Source organism: Eumetopias jubatus, unplaced genomic scaffold (genome assembly GCF_037043125.1).
Source record: "Eumetopias jubatus isolate StellerSeaLion01/CBP00866 unplaced genomic scaffold, mEumJub1_p1.0 scaffold_12, whole genome shotgun sequence".
Taxonomy (NCBI): Eukaryota; Metazoa; Chordata; class Mammalia; order Carnivora; family Otariidae; genus Eumetopias; species Eumetopias jubatus.
In genome coordinates, this window is record NW_028274818.1 from 59,291,145 (window position 1) to 59,315,823 (window position 24,679).

General features: G+C 45.8%; 1 protein-coding gene across 6 annotated transcripts in view; it reads left to right on the forward strand.

Moving 5' to 3' along the window:
* Positions 1–10,015: 10,015 nt before the first annotated feature.
* The window catches only part of ILDR2 (immunoglobulin like domain containing receptor 2), a 61,224-nt gene continuing 46,560 nt past the window's right edge, over positions 10,016–24,679 (forward strand). For 5 of the 6 annotated variants that reach the window (XM_088017136.1, XM_088017139.1, XM_088017138.1 and 2 more), the window contains exon 1: positions 10,016–10,158. In XM_088017136.1, coding sequence (XP_087873262.1) covers positions 10,113–10,158 — 46 coding nt within the window. In that variant the 5' untranslated portion in view covers positions 10,016–10,112. Of the gene's footprint in view, positions 10,159–14,784; positions 15,002–24,679 lie in introns of all 6 variants that reach the window. The other variant, XM_088017137.1, reaches the window with a different exon arrangement.

Here is a 24,679-nt window from a genome sequence, read left to right on the forward strand (position 1 = left end):
CCTGTGTGAATTTCAAGGATTGTTCCTTCTAATCCTTTCAGGTTGTTCTTTCTCTGGCACTGTGTAGTTTCCTCCCACACATCCACAGAGCAGTTATTCAGCTGGAGCTTCAAGGGAGATCCTTAGCAGATTTCCAGAGCTCTTTCTTTGTACTGTTCTCTCTTTTCTGGTACTCTGCCCTGCAAACTCTAGTCACTGTGACCTACCTAGACACCAGCTCCATCTCCTCAACCCAGCGAGACCACAGGGCTCTGCCTCGGTTACCCCTCTTGCTGCATTCTGGATACTCTCTCCAGGCAGCAACCTGGGGCCATCAGATGGCTCACCTTGTTTGTTTCTGTTCTTGCAGGGATTACGCACCTCTGCTCCTCAATGTCCAGTGTCTGAAAACATTGTTTTATATATTTGATCAAATTTTTAGTTGTTTAAGACGTTGGATAAAGTGATTCCCTGTTATTCTACCTTGGCCAAGATTGCTTTACCTTATTTTGACATTTTATTTTTTTATTATTTTTTAAAGATTTTATTTATTTATTTGACAGAGAGAGATAAAGCGAGAGCAGGGGGAGTGGGAGAGGTAGAAGCAGGCTCCCCGCCAAGCAGGGAGCCTGATGTGGGGCACGAACCCAGCACCTGGGATCATGACCTGAGCCAAAGGCAGATGCTTAACGACTGAGCCACCCAGGTGCCCCTTATTTTGACATTTTAAAACAATACATAGATTTAACTGCTAAATTTTTAGATATGTAATCAGGACAAATCTCTCGGAGGAGACACCATTTAAAACAAGAAAGGATGCTAAAGAATAGAGCTAATCATGTGAAGAATAAAAAAAAAAGAGCATTCTAGATGGAGGGAACAGCACGTGTGAGGGTCTCAGACAATAAATAGTCTGGTGTATCATCAGAATAGACAGAAGATTGGTTGATGTTACATTCGTGTGTCCACTCAGGTGGAGAAGGTGCATGCGGAGGATGGAGTGATCAGCAGGAATTTGGACATGGCACTGTCCAGGGTTCAAGTATTACTAAGTATGTGGGTGGTCATTGAAAGATTTTTTTTTTAAAGAGTCATGATATGGTTTACAGCTGAAGAAGATCAGTCTTGTTATTATTTGGAGAATAGGTTCAAAGCAGCAAGAATGGGCATGGGGTGACTAGTTAGGAGGTCCGTTCAGAAGTCCAAGTGAGAGGTGATTGTGACCTAGAACAGAAAAGAAACAGGAGAAATGAAGGGGAGAGAATGGTTTCAAATTGTGCTTTGGAGAGAAAAGAACTAACTGGTGGATTGGATGTAGAAGTGAGAAAAGGGGAGGAATTCTAGGGTTTTGGCTTAAGTAACCCAGTGGCAAGTCACGTCTTTTTCTAAAATAGCAAGGACTGGGGGAGGGAGGACAGTGCTGGTACCAAAGAGGGTCCAATGCTCCTCATAATTTCTATTACCTGCTCCTTTCCTTCTTTGATACAACTGATTTTTTTTTCAATCTTACCTAAGCAAAGTCCTATGTAAATGGATCAGTTTTTCCCTCTTTCCACCCAGATTGATTTTCTTATTCAGAAATTCTAGAGAGTGGTAGGTTTTGGTTGGGATGTGGATGGCAGGGGGATCAAGAATTTAGTTACGGATATGTTAATTTTGAAATGCCTCTTATACATTCAAGTGGAGATGTCAAGTAGGCAGTTGGCTGTCTATGCCTGGTGTTCTGGGCTAGAGACAGAATTTGGAAGCAATTTGGGCATAAAGATGGTATTTAAATTCATAGAAATGGATTAGATCACCTAGGCTGAGGGTGAAGAGAGGAGAAAAGTTTCTAGGATGGAGTCCTGAAGAACACCAGCATTTAGAAGTCAGAAGAGGAAAACCCAGCAAAGATGACTAAAAAGGAATGTCTGAAGAAGCAAGGAGAAAACCAGGGAAACCAAGACAAGAGAATATTTACAAGAGGAAGTGCTTCATTTATTCAATAAGTACATATGGAAAGTCTGTGGAATACCAAGCTCAGTTTTAGGGCCAAGAACACATCAAACATTACAAAGCTTATAGTGAGGAATGCAGACAATAAAGAAACAATTATGTATATAATAAGATGTCTGAACATATTATTGGACAATAAGTCGAATGAAGAAAAATAATGCAGGATAAGGGAATAGGGACTGATTGAAGGTGCAATTTAGGGTGGTCAGAAAAGACCCTATTTGAGGAAATGAAATTTAAGCAAATACTGGAAGGAAGTGAGGAAGCAAACCACGAAGATGTCAGGCAAAGAGCATTCCAAGCAGAGGGAATAGCAAGTGCAAAGACCCCAAGGTGGGCACATGTCAAGTATGAGTGAGGAAGAGCAAAGCAAGGCTGTGGTTGCAGTCAAGCAAGCAAGTAGGAAAATAGAGATGGGTATTGGAGAGGGAGTTTGGGCCGAACCATGCAGGGCTTACAAGGCCATCGTAAGAACCTTAGATTTCACTTAAATGGGTAAGAAGCCATTGGAGGCTTGGAGGACATCTACTATGTTTTTTTTTTTTAATATGTAGTATGAAGTGATTTTCAACTGAGTGAGTGTTATGAAACCACCAAGAACACATGGCATTTTAGGAAAATATTTTTCCTAATGCTAGTTTTTTTCTGATGTTAGTGTAAGTTAAGGCCCTGACCTTGTTCAGTATGCATCCTGTGCCGATGATAATAGTAATCGTAGTTAATATTCACTGAAAGTTACTGTCAGACTCTCTGCTAAGTACTGCACAAAGGCCAATTCCTTTCTCCTCCTTACAACAATCTTGTGAAACAGATTATAAAATCATCCCCATTTTGCAGAACAGGAAATTGAGGCTTAGAGTAGTAGAGTCCCCAGCCCACACAGCCCATGAGTGCCTCTGACCTCTATGAGATTCCTGCTTCTCTAGCACCCTTATTCCAAGCTGTTCATTATCAATACTCAAGGATGTTTATTACATAATGCTTTGCCAAAGCAAAAGGAGGAATTTCCGAATTCCTCATCATCTCTAGATGTTGCCCAAATGCACAACCATACTCTTGAGTAACTCCGCCTGAAGCCTAGTTGATTCCTCTGCTTTCCCAGTCAGGTCATGCAGATTCTACCTTGTGTCTCCCTGCAATGTCTCTCCCAGTTACTGTTTGCTTCCCATTTCTGCTATCCTGTAGCCTAGTTTTGGTGCTCGTTCCTTTTTGGGCTCTCGTAACGAGCTCTCACATGGAAGAGGCTGTCTCTCTTCCCATCAATGCATCCTACACCCTGTGGCCAGAATAACTTGGCTGAAACACAGGTCTAATCTTACTCTTCCCTGAGAAATCCTTGTGTGGTTCGTAGCCTGTGGAATTAAGTTCAGACCTGGTAGCCTGGCTCCCCTTGGTCTGCCCTCAGCCTCCCTTTCTTGCCCTGTTGCTGACTCTGCCCTTTGTGAAGCCATGTTCCAGGAGGCAGACCCCACTCTGCTCTGTGCCTGTGGCTTGTATCTGAACTACCTCCTGTTCCATTTCTGCTTTTAGAAGTTCTGTCCAGATCATGTTTAAGGTTTAGCTCAGGGATGACCTTTTCTTGAAGAGATCTCTGAGCAGCACGCCTAGTGAGTAATTGACCGCTCTGCCTTTGCTCCACCACCATCCCTGGCGTTTGTCCTAATATACGTCCTGTCACACCCAGTTAAAGACCATACGTCTGTCTCTTCCCCATCCCAATACACACACATTGCTTCATCTCAACTGTAAACTTTTTGACATAAGGGTTTGTGACTCATTCATCTTTAAATTCCTTTCATCTTAACTCTCCAGACAGCATGGTATCTAGAATATAGTAGGCGCTCAGTAAATGTGTATGGACTAAATGAATGAATTCAGGGAAGAGAGAAGAAAAGAGGAAAAAAGAAGACCCTAAAACAGTTTTAATTAATTAGACAAAAATCCACATGGCTCATCTCTGTGTCTAAGGCACCCACTCAGAATTGGGGTGGGAATATGAAATTAACAACTCTATGAGGGAGCCTCAGGGCACAATGCCAACATGAAGGTCAAGGCTGCTGTTTTTTAACACTAGCTTTTGAGAACCCACAAATGACCCCTCTTTTGTTTGAGCTGTTTCCTTTTATGCTCAGTGTCCCAGCTCTCTCATTCTAGCTCCCTTCCTTGCCTGTTTTCTGGGGGTGAGGTCATCAGATAGACATACTTGTTTTGGCTCACTTCTCTCTCTTAGGTCCCATCTTTGACCTGTGCCAGGGAAGAAGGCCTCTAGGAGAATGCTTAGGGCTGAGAAGCAATCCTCCGGCTTAATCGTCAAGACCTAGTGCCCAAGGCCTTGACAAAATACAGGAAGACAGTCCCTCCTTCATCTTTCCCCCTTTGGGCTAAAGGATACTGCTCCATCACTGAAATCTGCTCTGCTGCGGATTTTTGGGGGCAGTTAATGTTGTTCAGGTCTCCAAAGGACATTAATATTGAAACAAAAAGAAACAAAAGGGGGCGCCTGGGTGGTGAAGTTGGTTGAGTCCAACTCTTAGTTTTGGCTCAAGTGGTGATCTTGGGGTCCTGGGATCGGCCCCAAGTTGGGCTGTACGCCCAGCATGGGGTTTGCTTAAAAAGACTCTCTCTCCCTCTCCCTCTCCCCCCTACCTCTGCATGCGCGCGCGCTCTCTCTCTCTCTCTCTCAAATAAATAAATAAATCTTAAAAACAAAAACAAAGAAAAGAAACAAAAGCAAAAACCAGAGAAAGGGCTCATGAAAGAGAAGCAAGCTTACTTCATCTTTGGCTCTGTAACTCACAAATAAATTATAGTTGAATTCTCAGTCAGTAAGGGCTCCCAGGGCCTCAATTGCTCATAATTAACTTGATTAACTGCTTAGGATTGAGACAGAATGAGAGCAGGTGTACATTTGGGGGCTTTGTATCTGGCCAAAGATACAGGCCTGACAAAAACACCTGTCACTTCTTTCTGCCTCTCTCCTTCCTCCAGGGATGTTCCAGAAACTGAGTACATTGTGGCACAGTTGTATCTTGTGTCCAGCAACTTTCTCTACGTTGTATAAGTATTAAAGGATCTAGAAAATTATGCAGAAGATATAAATGAATAACAATCCTACCTAGAGATAACCATTCTTAGTCTTTTGTTGTTTCCGTCTTTTAACTGCATTTCCCATATTTTGGACCATGCTGTAATACAATTTTATGTTCCGCTCTTTTTTTCTGTACATTGTCCTTAGAAATTGTCCTCTGCAGGGAAATTGTCATTAGAAAGCCTCAGGTGGAGGCTGCCCACTGTTGGTGAAGTCTGGCCTCCGATGGGGCAGGCAGACACCATCTAATTCAGCACCCTACACCACTGTCCTTAGCTTTGAAGCGTGAGACAGCAGGCTTTTGGGTTAAATCTGCTTCAAGTACATGGAATTTTCAGCACATTTTCCCAATCTTTTACTTATTATATACTTACCACTGTTCTTGGCAGTACTGCTTTTAAAAAATTTTGGCATCATGCACCCTGCATTTGCATTTCCTTTCTTTAAAGCATTTTCTTAATGAAACAATTTATTCCTCAATATGAAAGGACTTCCAGATTGAAAATGTTTCTAGTTTCCAGTATAGGGCACCTAGAATCTCTGATTTTTTTTTTCAGTTCCTTGCTTCAATTTAGATTTTTTTTTAAACTTATAATTCATCGAAGGTGGTTTTGAAGATATGGGAGATGGGGAAGATAACAAACCTAAAAGGTAGCACAAGGGAAGGAAAGCTGAACAAAACTTAGATAAGAAACACGGTATCTATTTTAAAGTCACAGCTCATAGATTCTTCCTGGAAGTCAAGATTGGAGAGAGGTAGAAATGTGATGTTATCTGTGTGCTTTAAAAAGACCTATGTGAAGCAGAATTCATGTACATGCCTGCCTGTGTGCCTGCAATGAAATCATGTTTTAAAGAGGATTCAGCCACATTATATTTATAACCATGGGGTTGCTACCAGCTACCAGCTACCAGCATGTCTCCTTGCGGTGGTTCACTTCTCTTCATGTCCTAATTCTGTTCTAAAGTGTTCAGCTTTGATGAAGCAGTCAGCTAGTCCACTCACCCTGCATCCCCGTGACACATAATTCACACTATGGCTTTCTTTGAGTCCTGCTCTGGTCCCATCCAGGCCTACGTTCTGACGTGTTTGTCTCTGGTTGCAGCAGAGTCTGAAGTACTGGGGATTCAGACCCTGCCAGGGCTGTGAAAAGCTCATCTCTCCTGGGGGTTCTGTCCTATCTGGTCAGAAGAAATGGATAACTGGAGCATCACCAGATCTGAATCTGAGGCTCATTTGCAAGCAGCAACTCAATAGCTCCCCAGGGAAACAATAAAAGTAATTATGTAGTACCTCTTAAACCCTAGAGTGCTTCAGAAGTGCTGGAGGAAGGCAGTTAAGATGCAGATTTTCAGGTCCCACCCAGAGTTCCTGATCTTAGTTTTTACAAGAGCCAAGGAATCTGCATTTTAAGCAAACACTTTAATGTGATTCTGAGGCTGAAAGTTCAAAAACCACACTTGGAGGGACACCAGGATTCTGATGTCCTCCCCCTCTACCATCAACAATACAGTAAAATAATACCATTGTTCTGCCTTTTTTCTACTGCCATCCCTTAGGCCGCGTGTTTTGAATCCTTAGGTGTACCCTCAAAGTTTCTCTTAACCTTCCATCAGCTTGGTAATAATGGTGCATTTGGGAGTGGCACACACTGTGATTTAATCCGGTTTGGCACCTCCTTAGAGATGGCTGGGAGCCCCAGCCATCGAGGAAGATGCGGGCTAGACCAAGTGTTCCTCTCCAGCTGGAAGGTAGACATGCAGAGTGATACACAGAAAACAAATTCCCAGGTTGGTGGACAAGGCCCCAGTGTTCTATAACTCACTCTAGCACAAGCTCCTCCCCCAGTCTCCTGCAACCCTGTTGACATGCACACAGGTGCATACTTAGAGCACACGTTCGAAGCTCACTTCTTCAGTGGGCACTCACTTTCCACTTCTCGTGCCCATGCATGTAGATTCTCTTTGCTCAGTCCATCTCCCGTTTCCAATTTCTCAACTCTTAAAAGTTGTCCAAGTTTTGCATAAAATACTATTGTTCTGTACGCTTAGACCCTAAACACGGCCCATACTTTTGGGCATTGTGTGCACCTGCCCATGCACACACAGTCACACACACGCACACAATAAATGGCAGAGCATAATACAAATACGTCTTCACCCCAACTCTTCGGTCTAGGCGTCCCTTTTATGGCGTAAAGGGCATATACATTGGAGTCGAAAGACCTCAGTTCAAATCCTACCTCTGCCATTTACTAGCTACCTAATCTTAGAGAAGTTAATTACATTCTTTGGGCCTGAGCTTCCTCATTAGGGTTAAATGAGAAAGCTTGTAAAACACCTAGCACTGTGCTGGGAATCTAATAGGGAATGTTAGGTATCTCCTTTACTCTTATTTTCTATTTTTTTCCTTTCTTTTTTCTTTATGAAAGGAAATAGTCCTCCAAATCTCTCTCACATAGCATATTAGTCAGGGTTCTTAATTGCAAGTGTCAGAAATCATCTCTGGCCAAAATACACAGAGAGGGAATTTATGAAAGGATAATGGGTGGCTCACAGAAATGCCAGGAAGGCTGAAGAGCCAGGAGCAGAAAAATGGGCTGGAACCCAGAGAGATCAGCACATGCAAGACCACAGCCAAAATCGTACCTGAGAGCAAGTTGGTGGCCTGACCTCTGTCATAGCTGCTTCTGAACACTGGGTGCTCCCGCCCCCTTGGGGGCAAAACCTGATTCTCTGCTGTCTCTGCTCCTTTTATCACTTGCTCCAGATTCAAAAAGTTCTGAATGAGAGGGTCCCTGGCCATGCCTGTGGCCTGGGCCAGTTACCCCAGCTGGGGTGGGTGGGGAGGTGCTCTAGACTTCCACAGTTGGATTTCTAAAAAATAATGATGTAGGCAGGCTGAGTCTGAGGTCCCACAGGACCAGCCAAGAGGGCTCCTGGGCTTTGTGCAGGATAGGATAGAAATCAAACGTGAGAGGAAGTGAGAACAGAATGTACTGAAGACAGAGTAGATACTGAGAGCATCTGAGGGACTCAGAGAGGAAAAGGAGATTGAGTCTTGTCTTTACTTGGGGTCTGAGTATTTTATTGAGGATTGTGGTCTGGTGTACATGTCCTCCCATATACCCAGGAACCAGTCAAAACAAGGATGAGTGCTTAGGTGTCCTCCATAAGTTACTTATGCCCTAGAGCATGAGTCTTGGCATCGAGATGTCTGGAGTTAGTGATCTACGTGATGACCTCACTCGGTCACTCCTTAGACGTAATCTATTGTGCTGGAAGACTCCAAAGAAATCATTAACTCCTTGACCTCTACAAGGAGGACAGACATTATCTGTACTCTAAGACATGAGTGAGGTGGGGATGCGGGTCCTAGCAAGAATAGAGGCAGGAAAAGGAGCAAAAATGCAGTCCTTCATGGGTCCTTTTAGTTTCCCTGTCTCAATAAGAAGGGAATTCAGATGTCAAGCAGTCATAAAAGATCAGCGTCCAGGGTATTTTCTCACCATTTCTGATGTTCACATCTCGTCTCTTTCACATATAAATGCATTCTAAAGTCTGTAGTCTTTCTCTCCAGGAACTCTCCTCAAGCCTAGAACTACTCTGTTTCTGAGGCAATTTTACACCTTCCTGCCTTGTCTCCTTTCTTTTCTCTGTCCAGAATTCCCTATCTTGCCCCCTTTCCACCACCAATCCCTGAACAGTTCAAATCTTCCCCATTCTGCAAATGCTAATGAAGATGTTACCATTTCTTTCTTGTGGTGCTGACCCCCGTCCCTAAATTGCTCCTTCCATTGTGTTCTGAGGGCACTTTCACTATGTCTCCATTATCACCTTTGCTCCATTTTACTACCAAAATGTGTTCAATGGCCTAACCTTCCTCCCTCTCCTGGACCCAAGATGAAGCTCTTTAAGGGCAGGAAGTCTGCTTTATTTACATTGTAGCCTTGGTTATTAGTACCTAGTAGATGCTTAATACATACTTGTTAAGCAAAGCGTTAAGTTTCTTCTCACTTGCCTCTCAACATATACTCTCAGACTCCTTTCCTACATACATGTGACAGATCCGTTTAAAAAATGGAAATAATCCATGTGAATGCGCCCTGCAAACCGAAAAGTGTTGGACAAATACATTTGATCTTAGCCAAAAGGCTGATTCATGATTAAGAGTTGGACGCATGTAAATTATATGTGTTTATTTCATTCTAGTTTTACATATTTTCTGTTAAAGAGCTATATGCCCTTATTACGCCTCACAGTGTTTTCACAGAAGGTTACAGTGCGGGTCTCCCTCCTACCTTTCCCGATTCCGCAGAGCCTCTTGTGTCCTTGCATTGCCAAGAAGAGAAGCAGACGGGGGTGTGGGGGGGGGTGGGCACAGCAGAAGCAAACACCTTTGACCAGAGGACCCGCTAGGCGAAGTGCCGTGACAAGTTATGCCAAGTCCCCACAGGTTCCCCCCCACCCCTTGCGTCTGTCCCTCTCCCGGTTCAGGTTGGCCACAGCCACCTGCGTCCACCGACTCCCCTTCCCAGAGCCCCCCACCCCGTTGCTTCCCCGACGCTGGCCTCCCTGGGAGGAGCAGCGCGGACGGCCCCCGGCTCTTCGCAGCCCGCTCGGCCGCCTCCCCCGCACCCTCTCCCACCCCACCCCGGTGTACTTTGTTACTAGGCGCGACCTCGGGGCCGGCACGTGACCCAGAAACTTCGGAAGCCCCGGGGCGGCAGGCGGGAGGCGGAGGCGGCGGCCGAGCTCCCCCGCGCGGCGGGCTCTGCGGCCGGGAGGCGCTCGGCCCGCGCCGCGCTCGCTGCCTGGGCGTGCGGGAGCGCCGCCGGGAGCCGCGCGGAGCCGGGGAGCCCGCGGCAGCGCGCGTTCGGCAGGCGGCGCGGCGGGCCCGGCGGGCGGCGGCGCCCAGGGACGCCGGGGGCCCGCTCGCGCGCGCGGCCGCCACCCTGCCGCTGCCGCTGCCGCCTGGTTACCCCGAGCCGGACGCTGCCGGCGGTCCCCACTCGGCCCACTCCTTCATCTGAATGGGAAGTTGGGGAACATGGACGGGGTCGTGCTGGCGCGGATCGCTCTCTTCTGGCTAACAGGTAGGAGTCATTTTCTACCCACGCGAATAACTTTATGTATATCCCCTCGGTGCTGCTGTTCCCACCCCACCCCCACCCCCATGTCCCCCTTGGCTGGACTTAAAGCTGCTTAGCAGGTCGGCCGTACACGGAGTAAGGGGCTGTGTGTGTGTGTGTGTGTGTGTGTGTGTGTGTGTGTGTGTGTGTGTGTGTGTGTGTGTGTGTGAGATGGAGGAGGCGGGGGGAGAATCCCATTACAAGTGAGACGGATCGAGATGCAGGTGCTTGACTCCTTAGGCGATTGCTTGGGCATTTCCTCACCCACACAACGGTTCTTCTCGGTCTTACCCTGAGTTTGTGATGCTGTGGGCCCTGGGAAGAGCCTGGTTAGGAAAGAAAAGAAAAAAAAGAAAGAAAGCTCGGAGGAGACATTAATTAAGAGGACTGGTTTTCTGGAGGTGAGGGGTGGAGGAGTGTCTCCCTAATTCCTTCCCTAGAGAAGCCAGGAGACCCAGCCGCATTCTCTCCGTGGCTCCGGGGGTGCAGTGGGGCGCGGGATGAGGAAGGAGATGGGGACGGAGGCTTGATTGGTTGTGGAGTTTAGGGCCCTGCTCTCTCTCGCTTGGTACCATTTGAGGAGTGGTCCCATAGCGGAGAAGAACTTCCTCTCGAAATAAACAGCCTCCCCTCCCCCAATAAAGATAAATTGCAGAGATATTCAGAAGGTAGAGCTTCTCCCCAGCATTAAAGTCACTTCCGCTAGCTGGATACTCTGTGTTTCCCCCTCCCTTTAGTGGTGAACTTTCTCCCCACCCGCCTGCGGTCTGGAAAGGCTCTCGTTACTTCACCTGAGGCTCCTGCGAGGTTGAGGGGCCAGTGGCCAGGCAGGGTGGCTAGCCCTGGGGGACTCACAAAGTAGCCCAGCTTGGGTGCTGGTGAGGATGGGTAGGAAGGTTCGGGTAGCTTGGAAGGGGCAGAGACAAAGATTTCCAGCAAGGTGGAGACGGAGTGATGGAGGAAAGGAACAAGGGATCAGAAAGGTTGTGAGGACAGGGTGAGGGCAGTGCAGGGCAGGAGAGGAAACAGAAAATAGCACCCCAAAAATGAAGTTCTGTTCCCTCTGGGGGCACCAATCAGAAGATTTGGGAAAAAAATCAAGTCAGTAGGAAGTTTAAAATATCTAAGGCAGTCGTCATTGAAAGAGGGTAAATGTATATAAGAAGAAAAGCAAAAACTCTTATTTCCCTTAGCTTCGGAATAAGATCATTGCCTCAGTTTTGTTTTGTTTTTTCCTCTTCCAAATGAAGGACCCCTAACACTGGCTCTTCTCCATGCTGGCTTTAGGTTTGGGGGATGGGGGTGGGCAGGGCTTGTCTGCAGAGTTAGCCTCTTCTCTTGGCTGCTCTGAGTTCATCCCTCCCACATTATTCAAATATGAATCATCTCTAATTTCAGGGTTTGGCTGATCCATGTCTCCCCACTCCCCTGGCCTCCCAGTGCTTTCCACTTTCACCCTCACTGATTTTGAATGTCCTTGATTTGCCTCTACTTCTATGTTACCATACTAGAAGGGAACTTAGGCCTGAAGCCTGGATCACCACCTCCCTGAGGTCAACTAGGCATCCTGGGGCGTGAGGGCTCTGAGTCCGAGATGCTCTTCCAGACACCCCAGGGTGTGCCCAAGGAAAGCACTTGAGGGATTTGCAGGGAGTGGGAGCAGAAGGGGTTCATATGGCCCTGCTAGATGGCTAACAGCTTTTTATGAGCTGGAATCACATCACTGGAAGGGGCCACAGGCCATCTAGGCCAGCCCTCTCAGTTTATAGAAATTGAGGCCCAGAGAGGTAATAGGCACACAGCAAATGTGAGATGGAGCCGGCACTCGAACCCAGTTCTTTGAACCGCAGGCCAGTCCCATTTGCATCTGCTGAGCTGCCTCTCTGGGGTTTCTTCATTGCAGGGGGTTCTGTTTTGTGTTTATTTTGAGGGTAGTTGCTGCTTTGTCCGTGTCTTTGCTCCGTACCTGGAGAGGTGGCCCCCAGCCTGGTGGCAGGCAACAGGTTAGTTACGAGGGCCATCTCAGCTGTCTGATGGCTGGGCTTCTGTGCTCTGCATGTGGGGCTGGCTCTCAAGATCCCATCGAGCACGGCGGGCATCCCCTGCTCCCAGCTTCGGCTTCCCCCTGCATCCCCTCAGGCTGTCAAGTGTGCAAGCTGGACAAGAGGTCTCTCAACCTCAGCAGAGTAGAGTAGCTAACAATGGCGGCTGCGGCGGGGTGGGGGGAGAGGAGCAGTCAAGGATGAGATGCATTCAGACTCATCGTTCACAGAAGAGCCATGAGAGGAAAGGTAAGAAATTTCAGTCCGGCCCAATCAATGAATTCTCTCTTGAGGGGGTTGTACAAAGGGAGGGAGAAAGGGAAGGACAGATTACAAATGAGTCAGAGAGCTGGGAGGGGGGGTAGGGACGGGACATGTTCATTCTCCTTCTCCCTCCCTTTCTCCTCCCCCACTTTCTCTTCCTCTCCTCCCTTAGCCCTCCCCTGTTTGTCTCTTTTAATGCAGGCTGAGCAATTTCTAATCAACCCTTTAGGTTTTTTTTCCCCTCAGCCTCAGGCAGCTCCTCCCTTGTCTTTCGTTGCTAAAGTCGGCCTCATGATTTCTTATTGTCATTGTGATGCTGCTTCCTGTAATAAATTGTTGTTGTTTTGAACCAACACAATGCTTCTCAGCTGCTGTTTGAGCAACAGGTGCCATCCGGCAGTAGGACCTGAAGGAGGGTTCACTCGGTCTTTGTTCCTGAATGCGGATGGCGTCTCCTCCTTTCCTGGCGGGAGAGGCTGTGAGAAACCCTGGCGCTGGGGCCCCTCGGCGAACACACTCACAGGCAGGAGCAGGCGATGCGTTTTCCTGGAGACTCCTGGGTCTCCCTGTGATGAAAATTGCTTGCTCTATTAGCATTTCTTTTGGGTTTTATTCATTCATCTATTCATCCACTCTACAGGCACATACTAAATTCCTGGGCTTGCTAAGCGTTAGGCTAGGTGCCGAGGATAAAGAGAGAGAAAAGACCCAGTCCTTCCCCTCCAAGAGTTGTCAGTCGAGTCAGTGACTCAAGTGAGTTTTCTGGTGATTTTGATTTGGAAGCAGAAGGTCTTCCGATGAGAGCTGTGAGAGCCACACAGGGGCCCGAAGAGCATGGAGGGGGCAACGCCAAGCCAAGCCTGAAGTGGAGATTGGCGCCATCTTGAAGGGAACTCCTAGGAGAGGTGGTGGCTGAGGGAAGACAGGTGTTCACGCCTCGTCAGCGGCTGAGTTCCCACCACGTCCAGGCATGGTGCTGGGGTGAATAAGATGAATACGACACAGCCCTGCTTTCCAGCACTCGCAGACTGGTGGCAGGACGCAGTGATGGAGTAGCCTGTGCCCAGGCAATAAGGGAGCTCTGCACCAAGTGCTGTAGGGTGCTTCACGGTGGCTCCTAACCCAGCCTGCGGGGGGAAGGAGGTATCCGGGGGTGGTTGTTACCTGGTCCGGTTTGCATTGCGGTAGATGCATGGTGACTGTGTGCCGAGAGGCTTGGATGCGGAGAGTTCAAGCGTTAATATGAGCCCTGGAGAAGGGAGAGCCGCTTTCAGAGACTGCTGACGCCTCAACCTCTACTGTCCCAGTCCCTGTCCTGCATACCTTTTCAATTTCTCTCCCTCTTCTGTTCTTCTTTCCTCTGCAGAAGAGACCTTGTTCTTACCAGAGCATCTTCTTTCAGCACTCTATCACAGCCCTCCCCACTCCCCTCCTTCTCTCAGCCGGATGCTTCTCTCTGGACCAGAAGAGAGGGCTTGTCTCGGTATCACTCTTTAGATTTTAGACTCACATGATTCTGCTGGTTGGCTAGTTTCTACAGACTTGGAATTATTACTAGCAGCAGTCTTAGTGCAATACTGTGCTTGTAGTCTTAGTGCAAGTACTTAGTGCTCAGTGCAGTGTTCATAGTGTTAGTACCGGGACTTGGTCGGTGGAAGGAGCCCTGACCTAGGAGTTAAGGATTGGGTTCTAGTCCTACTTGCTCCATAGACTGACTGTGTAACCATGGGATCTGGGTCTCATAATCTGTTGAATGAGATGACTTCTGAAGTCACTTTCAGCTCTAAGATTGTGTGGTTTAGAATCTTTTCTCCATTTAATTTTGATGAGTTGGAAGTCACAACTAAAGAGTGACAGGTCCAGTCTTCCTTTTATAATTCACCCAGTGAAAAGCCCTTTTTTTTTTTCAGCCTTTCCCTGATCCTTAATGATTGGAATGAAAGACACCAGCTGGGGAGGGAGAGCTGTTGTTAGGATTTTCAGAGGAACAGATGGAATAGCACTCAGGGTTTGGTGGATAGGAGAGGGTCCACTCTGAATGATGAAATGTGGTCATACTGGGGACCGGTAAAGGATGGCAAGCACTTTGGACCAGGTGGGATGAATCCCACTATAGCCACCATGGCCCCAGGATGTCCCTTCTAGTCTCAACTCACCTTTTCACTCCTTCCAACATTTTAGCTTTTATGCCTCCTTTTTCCCCAGTCAAGAATATAAAAAGAGGTATGATGTGGTTGTTGTTCTTGCTTATTTATATGCTATAATGCTTTTCTTTATGTTAAAGGACTTTCATCTACATTATGCCTTTTGATCATTCTAAGCAAGAATGGCTGCTACTACCTCCTTCTACGTAAGAAGACAAAGGCTCAGAGAGAATATATAACTTGTCCAAGTCCATGGCATCCTATTGATTAAAAGAATAAGAAACAGTGTCGCTGACTTAACATGACTTGGTTGTGTCAAGGGCCAGAATCCAAGGGAAACATTCTTTTCTGCTTACGGTGGGTCAAAGTAGAACTCTTGATTTAAGTGAACATACGTGGTGTCTGCTATGGGGCACTGGGTAGTGAGGCTCAGAATTCATAGATCTCAGGGAAATGTTGCAGGGAAAAGTGAGAAAAAAATAGCATTTAGATTTTCCAATTAAATTCTAAGATCTAAAGGAAAGGTGCACATGAGAAGTGAGGCACAGGAGAGCAGAGGATGTGACCCAGTGACAACAGATACTGCTGGCATCTCAGAGCCCATCTGGGACCAGGGGCTGGTGCTGTGCACCCAGGAGCCACACAGGATGTAGCTGTGGTATACGTATGCTTAGCAGTTTGGTCTTCAAGATAGCTTTTGGCTCTCTGAAAATGAAAGAAGGCATTTTGGATGACTAGTCTTCTTTATGGGCCAAGAAACAAAGAAGAACCCAGAAGAACCTGCTGCTTCCCCTGTTCTGCAGTGTCCACAGTCCTGCAGGAAGTGGTGCTCTGCATTAGGATTAGAACCCTCCATTCAGCTGGGATCCTGCATCATCACTCCTCCCATGCCCTTGGCTCATTGGGAGGCAGACTCAGAGGCAGTGCAGGGAGAGGGATTAGATTCAAACTGACCTGGATTTGAATATTAGCGTAATATTTTACCCTATTTTCTTTGGCTTTTTAAAAATGGGAAACCAATTTACCTTACAGGGTTGTTGTGATAATTAAAGTGGAATTATGTAAAACTCCTAGCACAATGTTTGGTACACAGTAGGCCCTCAGTATTAACTGTGAGCCCCAAATAGGTGTATTAGTCAGCATTTTGATACAGCAATGAGCAACCTCCACATCTCAACATTTAGTTCTTGCTCATATTACAGGGGAGCTGAAGTCAGCTGCGAGTCAGCTGTGAATTGACTAGAATTGGTAGACCTGGCTCAGTTCCAAATGTTTTCTTATTCTGAGACCCAGGATGAAGGATCAGCCACTGTCTGGGCATGCTTTTGTTGTGGCAGAGGGCTCAAGAGGGCAGCGGGAGGGCCTAGAGTGACCAGAGCCAAAGCATGCACATGCCTTTTAAGCTTCTGCTTGGACATGTCTTATGGCATGCATGTCATGCAGAAAAGCCCAGGGTTTTTGGAGTGGTAAGTGCACTCTGCCTATAGGGAACAAGGCAAGAGTCTGGAGGGAAAACTAATTGGGAACAACCAATATGATCTATTAACTAGGTTAAATCATTCAACAAATGTGTCGAGTACTTACTATGTAGCAGAGTCTTTAAAAGGCTGCAGGGGAGAGTTTGTTGTTAATGACAGAGACGGATAGCTAAATAGGAAATTCTCAGGCAAATGCAATGTCCTTCTCCGGGGTGCCATCACTGCAATAAGAGCAAGAAGAAACTTCTGGAGGAAGTGATCGCTGAGCAAGTTTGGAGGGATACGTAGGAATTGCTGGGGGGAAAGTGGGATGGAAGAAGGGGAATTTACAGAGGGAACAGCATGTGCAAAAGCCAAGAATCAGGGAGGATGTGATTTCTGAAAATTACAAATATTTTAGTATGGTTGGGGAATGAAAGAGAGCGGCCCTCTCTGAAAGGGGGCCAGTTGTCCCTTGTGCTCCTCAAGTGGCTGGAAGGAGTCTTTAAAAGGGTCAAAGCAAAGGTGTGCCATGACCAGATGTGCATTTTGGAAATCTCATTTGGACCACTGTGTGGAGAGTGGGTTAGAGGTGGGCAGACTTGCAGCAGAGACTATCCAGGAGGCTCCTGTGGAAAGAGAGACAAGGCATAGCGAGAGCCCAAAGTCACAGGGTGCAGTAGGGATGGGAGAGGTGGGCCGAGTGACTGGAGATGGAGGGAGTGGTGGTGGCATGGTTGGATGTGCAGATTGAAGGGGCAGGAGTGTCAAAGATACCTTCAGGTTTGTGGCTTGGGATTGCTGGGGTTGGCATTTATGGGCATGAACTAATACAGGAGGAGGAACATGTAAGGGAGGGAGATAAAGGTTTAATATTTTGCATTTAACTAAAGGACAGTCTAAGTTGCTGTAACAAAGAGAATCTAAAATGCAGTAAGTCACACAAAATAATTTCTTTCTCTCTCCTCTAACAATCCAGACCTCCTGGTGGTGAGTCTACCATTCCCAACATGCGGCTGCCAAGACTGCTCCCATGAGAGCCATTCTCAGCCCGTTGGAGCAAGGAAAGCAGAGGGCCAGGGCATGCAGCTTGTGATGCACCTTTAGGAAGGTGGCCTAGAAGTTGTACATGTCACTTCTCCTCACGTACCTTCATCCTGAATATATGGTCACAACTAGCTACAGAGAAGCTAGGAAATGCAGTACTTAGTTGGGTTGGCTGGCTGTATTAAGACCTGAGAAGTTCCTTTCCTAATGGAAGGGGACAGTTAGTGTCTCCTTCTATAGAGTGACACATTGGAGGTGCCTGTGTAACGTCTGCACGGAGGGTGAGGTTATGTATTTGGGTCTGGAGCTCAGGTGAGAGATCTAAACTGGAAACACAGGTAACAAGGTGGTAGAGGTTGATCAGAACTTTCTTATGGGAGTTTCCTCTGTCCAAAGAGCTGGTCCATCCCAGAAAGCTAACCCACCCAATGAACCAGGACAGTTTCCAAAGTACATCTGCCTTGCAGGATAGGGACTGACCTCTTTTAGTGCAGCTTTGGTCCCATTGGAACAGTAGGTAGGCCAGCTAGGCATTACTCATGAGCTCATTTCAGATCTCTGGAAGACATGGCAAATCAGACAGAAAAGAGATATGCTTTTGGCTTTTATCTGCACAGTGGCAGCTGAGAATGGGAAAGCATGGCTCAGCTGGACACACAGGACATATGCTTAATGAATGGCAAGCTCAGTGTGCAAGAGTACCAGAGTTATGGGTAGCAAATAATAACTAGGCCATGAGCAAAGCCTACTTGGGCAAGGGCAGCACTGGTGTTTACCATAGCTATTGCTGCCTTTGGGGACTATTGGGGAGAAAATATACAAGAATGTTGTCATATTTAAAAAAAAATCTCCAGATGATACATCTTGTCACCCTAACCGTAAAATGGATCGAGCAATCAGGTGTCATGATAGCAATCAAGAGAAGTTTATCCTGGCCATTTTAGGTAGGAAAGGAACTTGCTGGAAGGCAGCTGATTAACTTACAGAGCCAGTGGGAAAGCTGGATAATCAGGCTTAGGTATTAGGCAAATACCAAGGGAATGGCTACGATTCTGTGTAAAGTCTTTTTATTTTATTTTTTTTTAACCCAGGTATATCAGGGAGACGAACGGTTCCTATTTTTTTAGGGGGGAAAAGATCCAGTCTGCATTCTCTTTACCTTTAAACCTTGAGCCTGCAGGGCAACATTTCTCCGAATACTTTCCTCCCATCCTGACAATGCTACTGGGGGATGGACAGGCTTTATTTCCTCATCTAGACTACACACCAAACCCAGAGGAGATGTGTGGATACTTCATATTCATCTCCTACATTTAGAAAACCTGCCCATCAGTTGTCCCTAAGCAGTGTCTTCAGAAACTGGGACAATATGTTAAAAGTGTGAAGACAAAAGATAAATTTCTTAAAGATCATCTAACTTGAAGGCAGGAAAAGGAAGATTTGTATTGTCATCCTGAATGAAGAGAAACCTTAGGAATCTGAAGGCCAAGATACACTGGGAAACATGCATTCTGAGGTCAAAATCCCACTTCTGGGACTTCAAGACTTAAAAGATGGATGAGCTGTATACAAAATTTTAAAGATGCCTATCTTTACAACAATGATTTTCCATGACCTTCAACACTAATCTTTGTTTCTATAAAATGGGGCTGTGCAGGGTGCCTGGGTGGCTCAAGTCAGTTAAACATCTGCCTTTTGGCTCAGGTCATGATCTCAGGGTCCTGGGATCGAGTCCCACGTCCGTCTCCCTGCTCAGCGGGGAGCCTGCTTCTCTCTCTGTCCTTGCCCCTCCTCCTTGCTTGTGTGTGCTCTCTCTCTCAAATAAATAAATAAAATATTTAAAATAAAATAAAATGGGACTGTGCTTATAGGTCTCCCTCTCAAAGATGCTGGCAGGCAGGAATAGCTTACCAATTGAGTAGTGGGGAAAAGGAACTTGCTTTGGGAAAAAAAAATGAAATTGCTAAAATAAGAACAGCTTTGCTTTAGATACTGCTTTTGTTATTCTTGCAAGAACACAGTTCCTTGTGTATAGAATCCTTTTCTTTTACATGAGAATTGGGGCAGGACCTTATTTTGCCGCATGAAGGGAGGCATTGTCTGCGCTTGGAGCTGATCTTCCTTGGCCTAGTGACTAGCTGAGTTGGGGGCTACTCTGTGAGCTGTCACTCATTGCTACTTTCAGGCAGCTTTTCTAGTTATTCATCAGAATCCATTCTCTGCACTGGGAATAACCTGCTAAGAAAGGTCATTCAGACTCAGTCCTTCATTTACTCTTTCATTCTTCGATTCATTCCACATTGTGTGAACTTCACCCATATTCTGTGGCTTTGCTCTATACTGGGGATCCGAGTCAACCAAATCCTGCTCCCTGCCCTCAGGGACCTTAGAGTTAGAAATTACGTTTGTATTGAATTTCTCAAGATCCGGGACTGGTCTTCCAATTGATTTTTCCCAGAACTTAACATAGTGTTTTAAAATATGTTTTTGATTGAATTTGAATTAGATAGTCAAGGGCAGTTTCTCTGTTCATCAGGGGCACAGTAAAAACTACAGGAATGGTCTGGGAGTCTGAGAATGAGGATTCCCTCCTCTGCAAATGCACAAGAGAACATAATCTCCAGTCCTCACACATGACCTTCAATATGCCGTCTGGTGCAGCTTTCAGTCAGGAGTCCTAATTTTTATGGGTGCCGTCTCTACAGGATGATCCCTTACCTTGCGTTGCTTCTTTTTCTGTCTTTTGCTCTCTTCCCTAACCATTTCTCTCCAGTGTTCTACAATACTTGCTTTCGTTTGTGAGATGAAACACAGATTCTTTCCTCGCCTCTGTAAATCTCTTTAGAAGAGCACCGACACAGAAGTCCCTTACAGTGTCACCAGTGCCTGGACTCAAGAGTCCCAGCCTTGCAGGACCCACACTCAGTGCTTCTCTCTCTCTGGCTGCCAGGGCGTCCTTCAGTTACATGCTCTTGTGTTTCTCCAGGTGAAAGGAGTAACAGATTGATAGTTAAAGAATGAAAACGATTTTCATATGTCCGGGGTGTGCTTGGGGGCCAAATCACAGGGAAGACCTTATATGCCATGTCTAGGCATTTGGGTCTTAATCTTGGAAGCAATGGGGAAATCAGTGGAGGCCTTAAAGCACGGGATGGACATGATTAGATATGTTAAAAAAAATTCTAGATAAAAAGTGTGGAGAATATATTGGGCTGGAAGTACAGAGGCTGCTTAGGAGGCTATTGTAAGACTGAGGAGGTAATGAAGACCTATGTAAAGTTATGGTTAAGAGCTTAGCAGCCAGTCAGCCTGTGTTCATGCCTGAACATACATTCTCTGAGATTCAGGTTCTTCACCTATAAAATGAGTATGATAATAATACCTACTTTATGGAATTTTTTGAAAAATTCCTTAAGATAAGATTCATTAAGATTCATGAATAATGCTTAACGCAATTTCTGACACATAGCAAGCATTTCATAATTAATATCTAGTAGAAGGAATAGAAACCTAATGTAAGGAAGTGGCAGTGGAAATAAGGAAGGGTCAAATTTGGGAGATGTTGAGATCTAGTGACCAACCAAATGTATTCGGGGACAGAGAGGAAATCATCAAAGCTATGATTTCGATCTGAGGTGATAGGATGGGGCTATACTGGTGAAGGAGCTAGAGGGGGGTGGGAAGGATTGCTTTATAAGCAAGGAGCGGGGGAAAAGAGATCATGACTGGGGTTAGACATGTCGAATTCGAAGTATCTGTTGAAACATGCAGATGAGGCTTCAGAGAGTTGAGGGCCTGAGACATAATGGTAGTTGGAACTACGGGAAGGAATAAGATTTCTTAGATCAAATGCACAGATGAACACCACAAAGAGGCTGAACATTTTTGTTTACCTGGCATACAAAAATATTCTTATTAGCCTATATACACCCCGGCATAAGAAGTACTAGGCTTTGGCGTCTGACAAGTGGTGAAATAGGAAAAACTCTGTAGGAAGTAGAATCAATGCTCAGGACCCTAACCTCACCCTAGGACAGATCTCTTGGAAGTGGGAACCAGAGGGAGGGTGTTCCCAGGCCAGATCTCAGTGTGCATGTGGGCTTGTCCCTCTTAGTTTTCACCCCAATTATGCACGATCTCTGAGGGGCCTGATCTGGAGGTAGGAATGGAGGTCCCATGAGAGGTATTTTTTGAAGTGGGGTGGTTAGCCACATCAGTTTCAGATTTGGTTCAGTCATGTGTAAGGGATATAGAAAACAATACCAAATCATCTGGAGAAGGGGCTGGTATCATGGCCCAGGCAAGCAGGCTGGAGCTCAGTCCCAGTTAGGCAAATGGTTTGCGAATCAGGAGGAAACAGTCCAAGATAAACACAGGTTAAGGGAAAGAGATGCTGCTTAGTGGGTTTAAGGAATCCAAGCCCTCACCTGGAATTCAGGGTTAGGGCCAGAAGAGCAATTCTAGATCCCACCCTCCAATGGGAATGGGGTTCCTAATAGGCATGGTCAGGGCAGGCTCAAGAATTGGGTGGCATTCATCCTACAGTGTGAAGTTTATAGAGCTAAAGCAGAGACTGGAATTTTCAGCTTTCTCTCTAACTCTTCGCTCTTATTTTCCTTAAAGGTCCAATAAAATGGCATTTCCTTGAAATTTCCAGTCCTGTCCTCTCCAGTTGTCTAACTCTATCCTTAGGTTGGAGTCCCAAGGTTCCCATTATACCTGCACATATGCACACAGGGTTACCCTCCATTTTCTGATTTCCAGGAGGTACATACGGGTTTGTGCCGTGATGGGCACACCCAGGCACCGCCACTAGTGAACTTATAATTACCTATCCTAGCATTCCTGTGCAATTTTGCCCATTCTGCACTATACACATTCAGCATCTCCCATCTTGATATTTGTGCTCACCTAGCTCTAGGTTCATAGCTTCACAGAAGTCAACAGACTGTTCTTGACAGTAGCAGCAACAGCTATATTTATTGAGTGTTTACCATGTACCATATTATCCTAAGTGCTTAGGTTAAAATTTCATTTAACCCTCGGTCAGCTCTGTAAGGTAGTTACAATTATTATGTACCAGTGAGGAAATATTTACTGGTGAGGAAACTGAAATTCACGAGTTGAGAAATTTGCCTTAGGTCATGCAGCTAGGAAGTAGTAAAGCTTGGATTCTAATTTAGGACTAACTCCAAAACCCATGCCGTTAACTATCACGTTATAAAAAGGCAGATGTTTCTGACACTGTATTCCTTACTCTTTGGAGCATGAATTTATATTGTATGTCATGGAATAAGCTGAGAACCAACTAATCTCTATTAATAATTAGGAGAGTCCAAGGGCGCCTGGGTGGCTCAGTCAATTAAGCGTTCAACTCTTGATTTTAGCTCAGGTCATTATCTCAGAGTTGTGAGATCCAGCCCCACGTCGGGTTCCATGCTGGGTGTGGAGCCTGCTTGAGATTCTCTCTTTCCCTCTCCCTCTGCCCCTCCCCTCCCTTAAAAAAAATTAAGGGAATCCAATGGCTTGGTCAAGTGGCTAATCTCATTAACAGAGAACAGAGCTGGGAAGGAGGTTATTCTTAGTAATCACCTAAGGAACAAAACCCCACACTTAACTCTCTGTCAAAAAACAAACAAACAAACAAACAAACAAACAAAACCCTGACGAAACAAAACAAACAGAAAACAACACTTTTATTTAGCACCTGCCTCCTTCACTGGTTTTATTTATCCTACAAAGGCTAGGAAATGTGATTTCCCAGGTAGAGCCTGAATAGGTAGCAGAGAAGAAAGGTGGCGTGGTCAAGTACCATGGCATCGTACTGGGAACAATGCCTGTGGTTGGTTATCCAGCCTCAACCACTGCTAATTGAAGTCCTTTCACCTCTGCCCCTTTTTTGTTACCTGGAAAATTGGAGTGTGAATAAGGATTTGGGGAAGAATTACAAAGTTAAGAATTAATGCAATAGAGGGCGCCCGGGTGGCTCAGTTGGTTAAACGACTGCCTTCGGCTCAGGTCATGATCCTGGAGTCCCGGGATCGAGTCCCACATCGGGCTCTCTGCTCAGCAGGGAGTCTGCTTCTCCCTCTGACCCTCTTCCCTCTCGTGCTCTCTATCTCTCATTCTCTCTCTCAAATAAATAAATAAAATCTTTTAAAAAAAGAAATATTAAAAAAAAGAATTAATGCAATAGAATTTAAGGAGAAACTGTAAAGAAATTTCTTTTCCCAGTCCAGCTCTGTGAGTTAGGGAGCAGTGGAATTAGCACATCAATATTTGGGGGGTGGTGGAAGGAAACAATGGAGCCTAGAAACTGAGGTTCTTCCGTGAGCTTCCAGAGAGGACTTATTTGCCCCTTGATGGGGCTGATCTACATATTCTGGCTGTAACCAAACCTATTGGTGGTGAATGTTCATGGAGATTCAGGAGCCTCAGTTTGGGAGGTGAGGGAAAAGGCAGGAAATGGGAGGGAGGATTAGTCAAGAGTACTGGGCATGGTCACAGTGCTCTGCTCTAGAATCTCCTCCCCACAAGTTGTTTGTTAACAACCCTGTGAACAAGGATTATGAGGCTCATTTTGTAAGTGAGGGCTGCTTAAGAGCCCTCAGTGAGGCCTCATTGCTAGTCGGTGGCCAGATGGGATTCAAAGCCCCGTCTATGTGATTTCAATGCCATTTTACTATACCGTGCTATTTATGACACATTTAACTGGTTTTCTCTACAAAATCCTAGAAATTCCCATAGTAATAGTCATTCATTTGTGCATGCATTCCATCATTTATTCTATAGTGCTTGGTAGGTTCAAAACACTAAGATTTGGTAAATCTCAAATACTCGCACTTCCTCATTCCACAGAATGCAGAAACTGTTTTCTCCCCTGAAGAATTAGAACCTGGTTTCTCATAATGGAGAGACACTGGTCTGGAAATCAGAAGACATGAGCACAAATGCGGTATTTTGCCCTTGTCGAGGGTGCTTCCATAGGAGGCATTCATAAATAAATGTATGTTTGAACCGTAAGAGTGAGTGTGATGCATAGTGTCATTTTGAGCCCTGGCCGTAATAAAGGATGGAAGGTGCTCCATGGAAACTAGTCCTTCCTTGTGTGTCTCAAGTCCACTGTAATTCTAGGGTGAAACTTTCTGTCTCAAGCTTCCTGAAGTTGACTTGGCAGGCCCCTGGATTTAATTCAGAACCTCTTTATTGTGTCTTTCAATTCATATTCCTTTTTTCTGCCTCTCATCATCATTCTGTTTCTGCTTCTAATGTCAGATCAAGCTAGAAACTCTTGCCTCTCCCATTCAACTGAGAAAGTTAAGTTCCCTTTGCTCGGAATTTCTAGATCTCACCATTGAGTTAATAGAGACCTTTTGCCTCTCAAACACTCCCCTGGTCTGCTATTCACTGCAATTTCCCTTTCTTGGACACCAGGCCTCGGGTTGGATCTTTTCACCACTTACACTTCTCATCTGCTTTCTAGCGGTTTTTTTCCTCACTTTTTTCTGATTACCCTTCAAAGCTTTTGAAC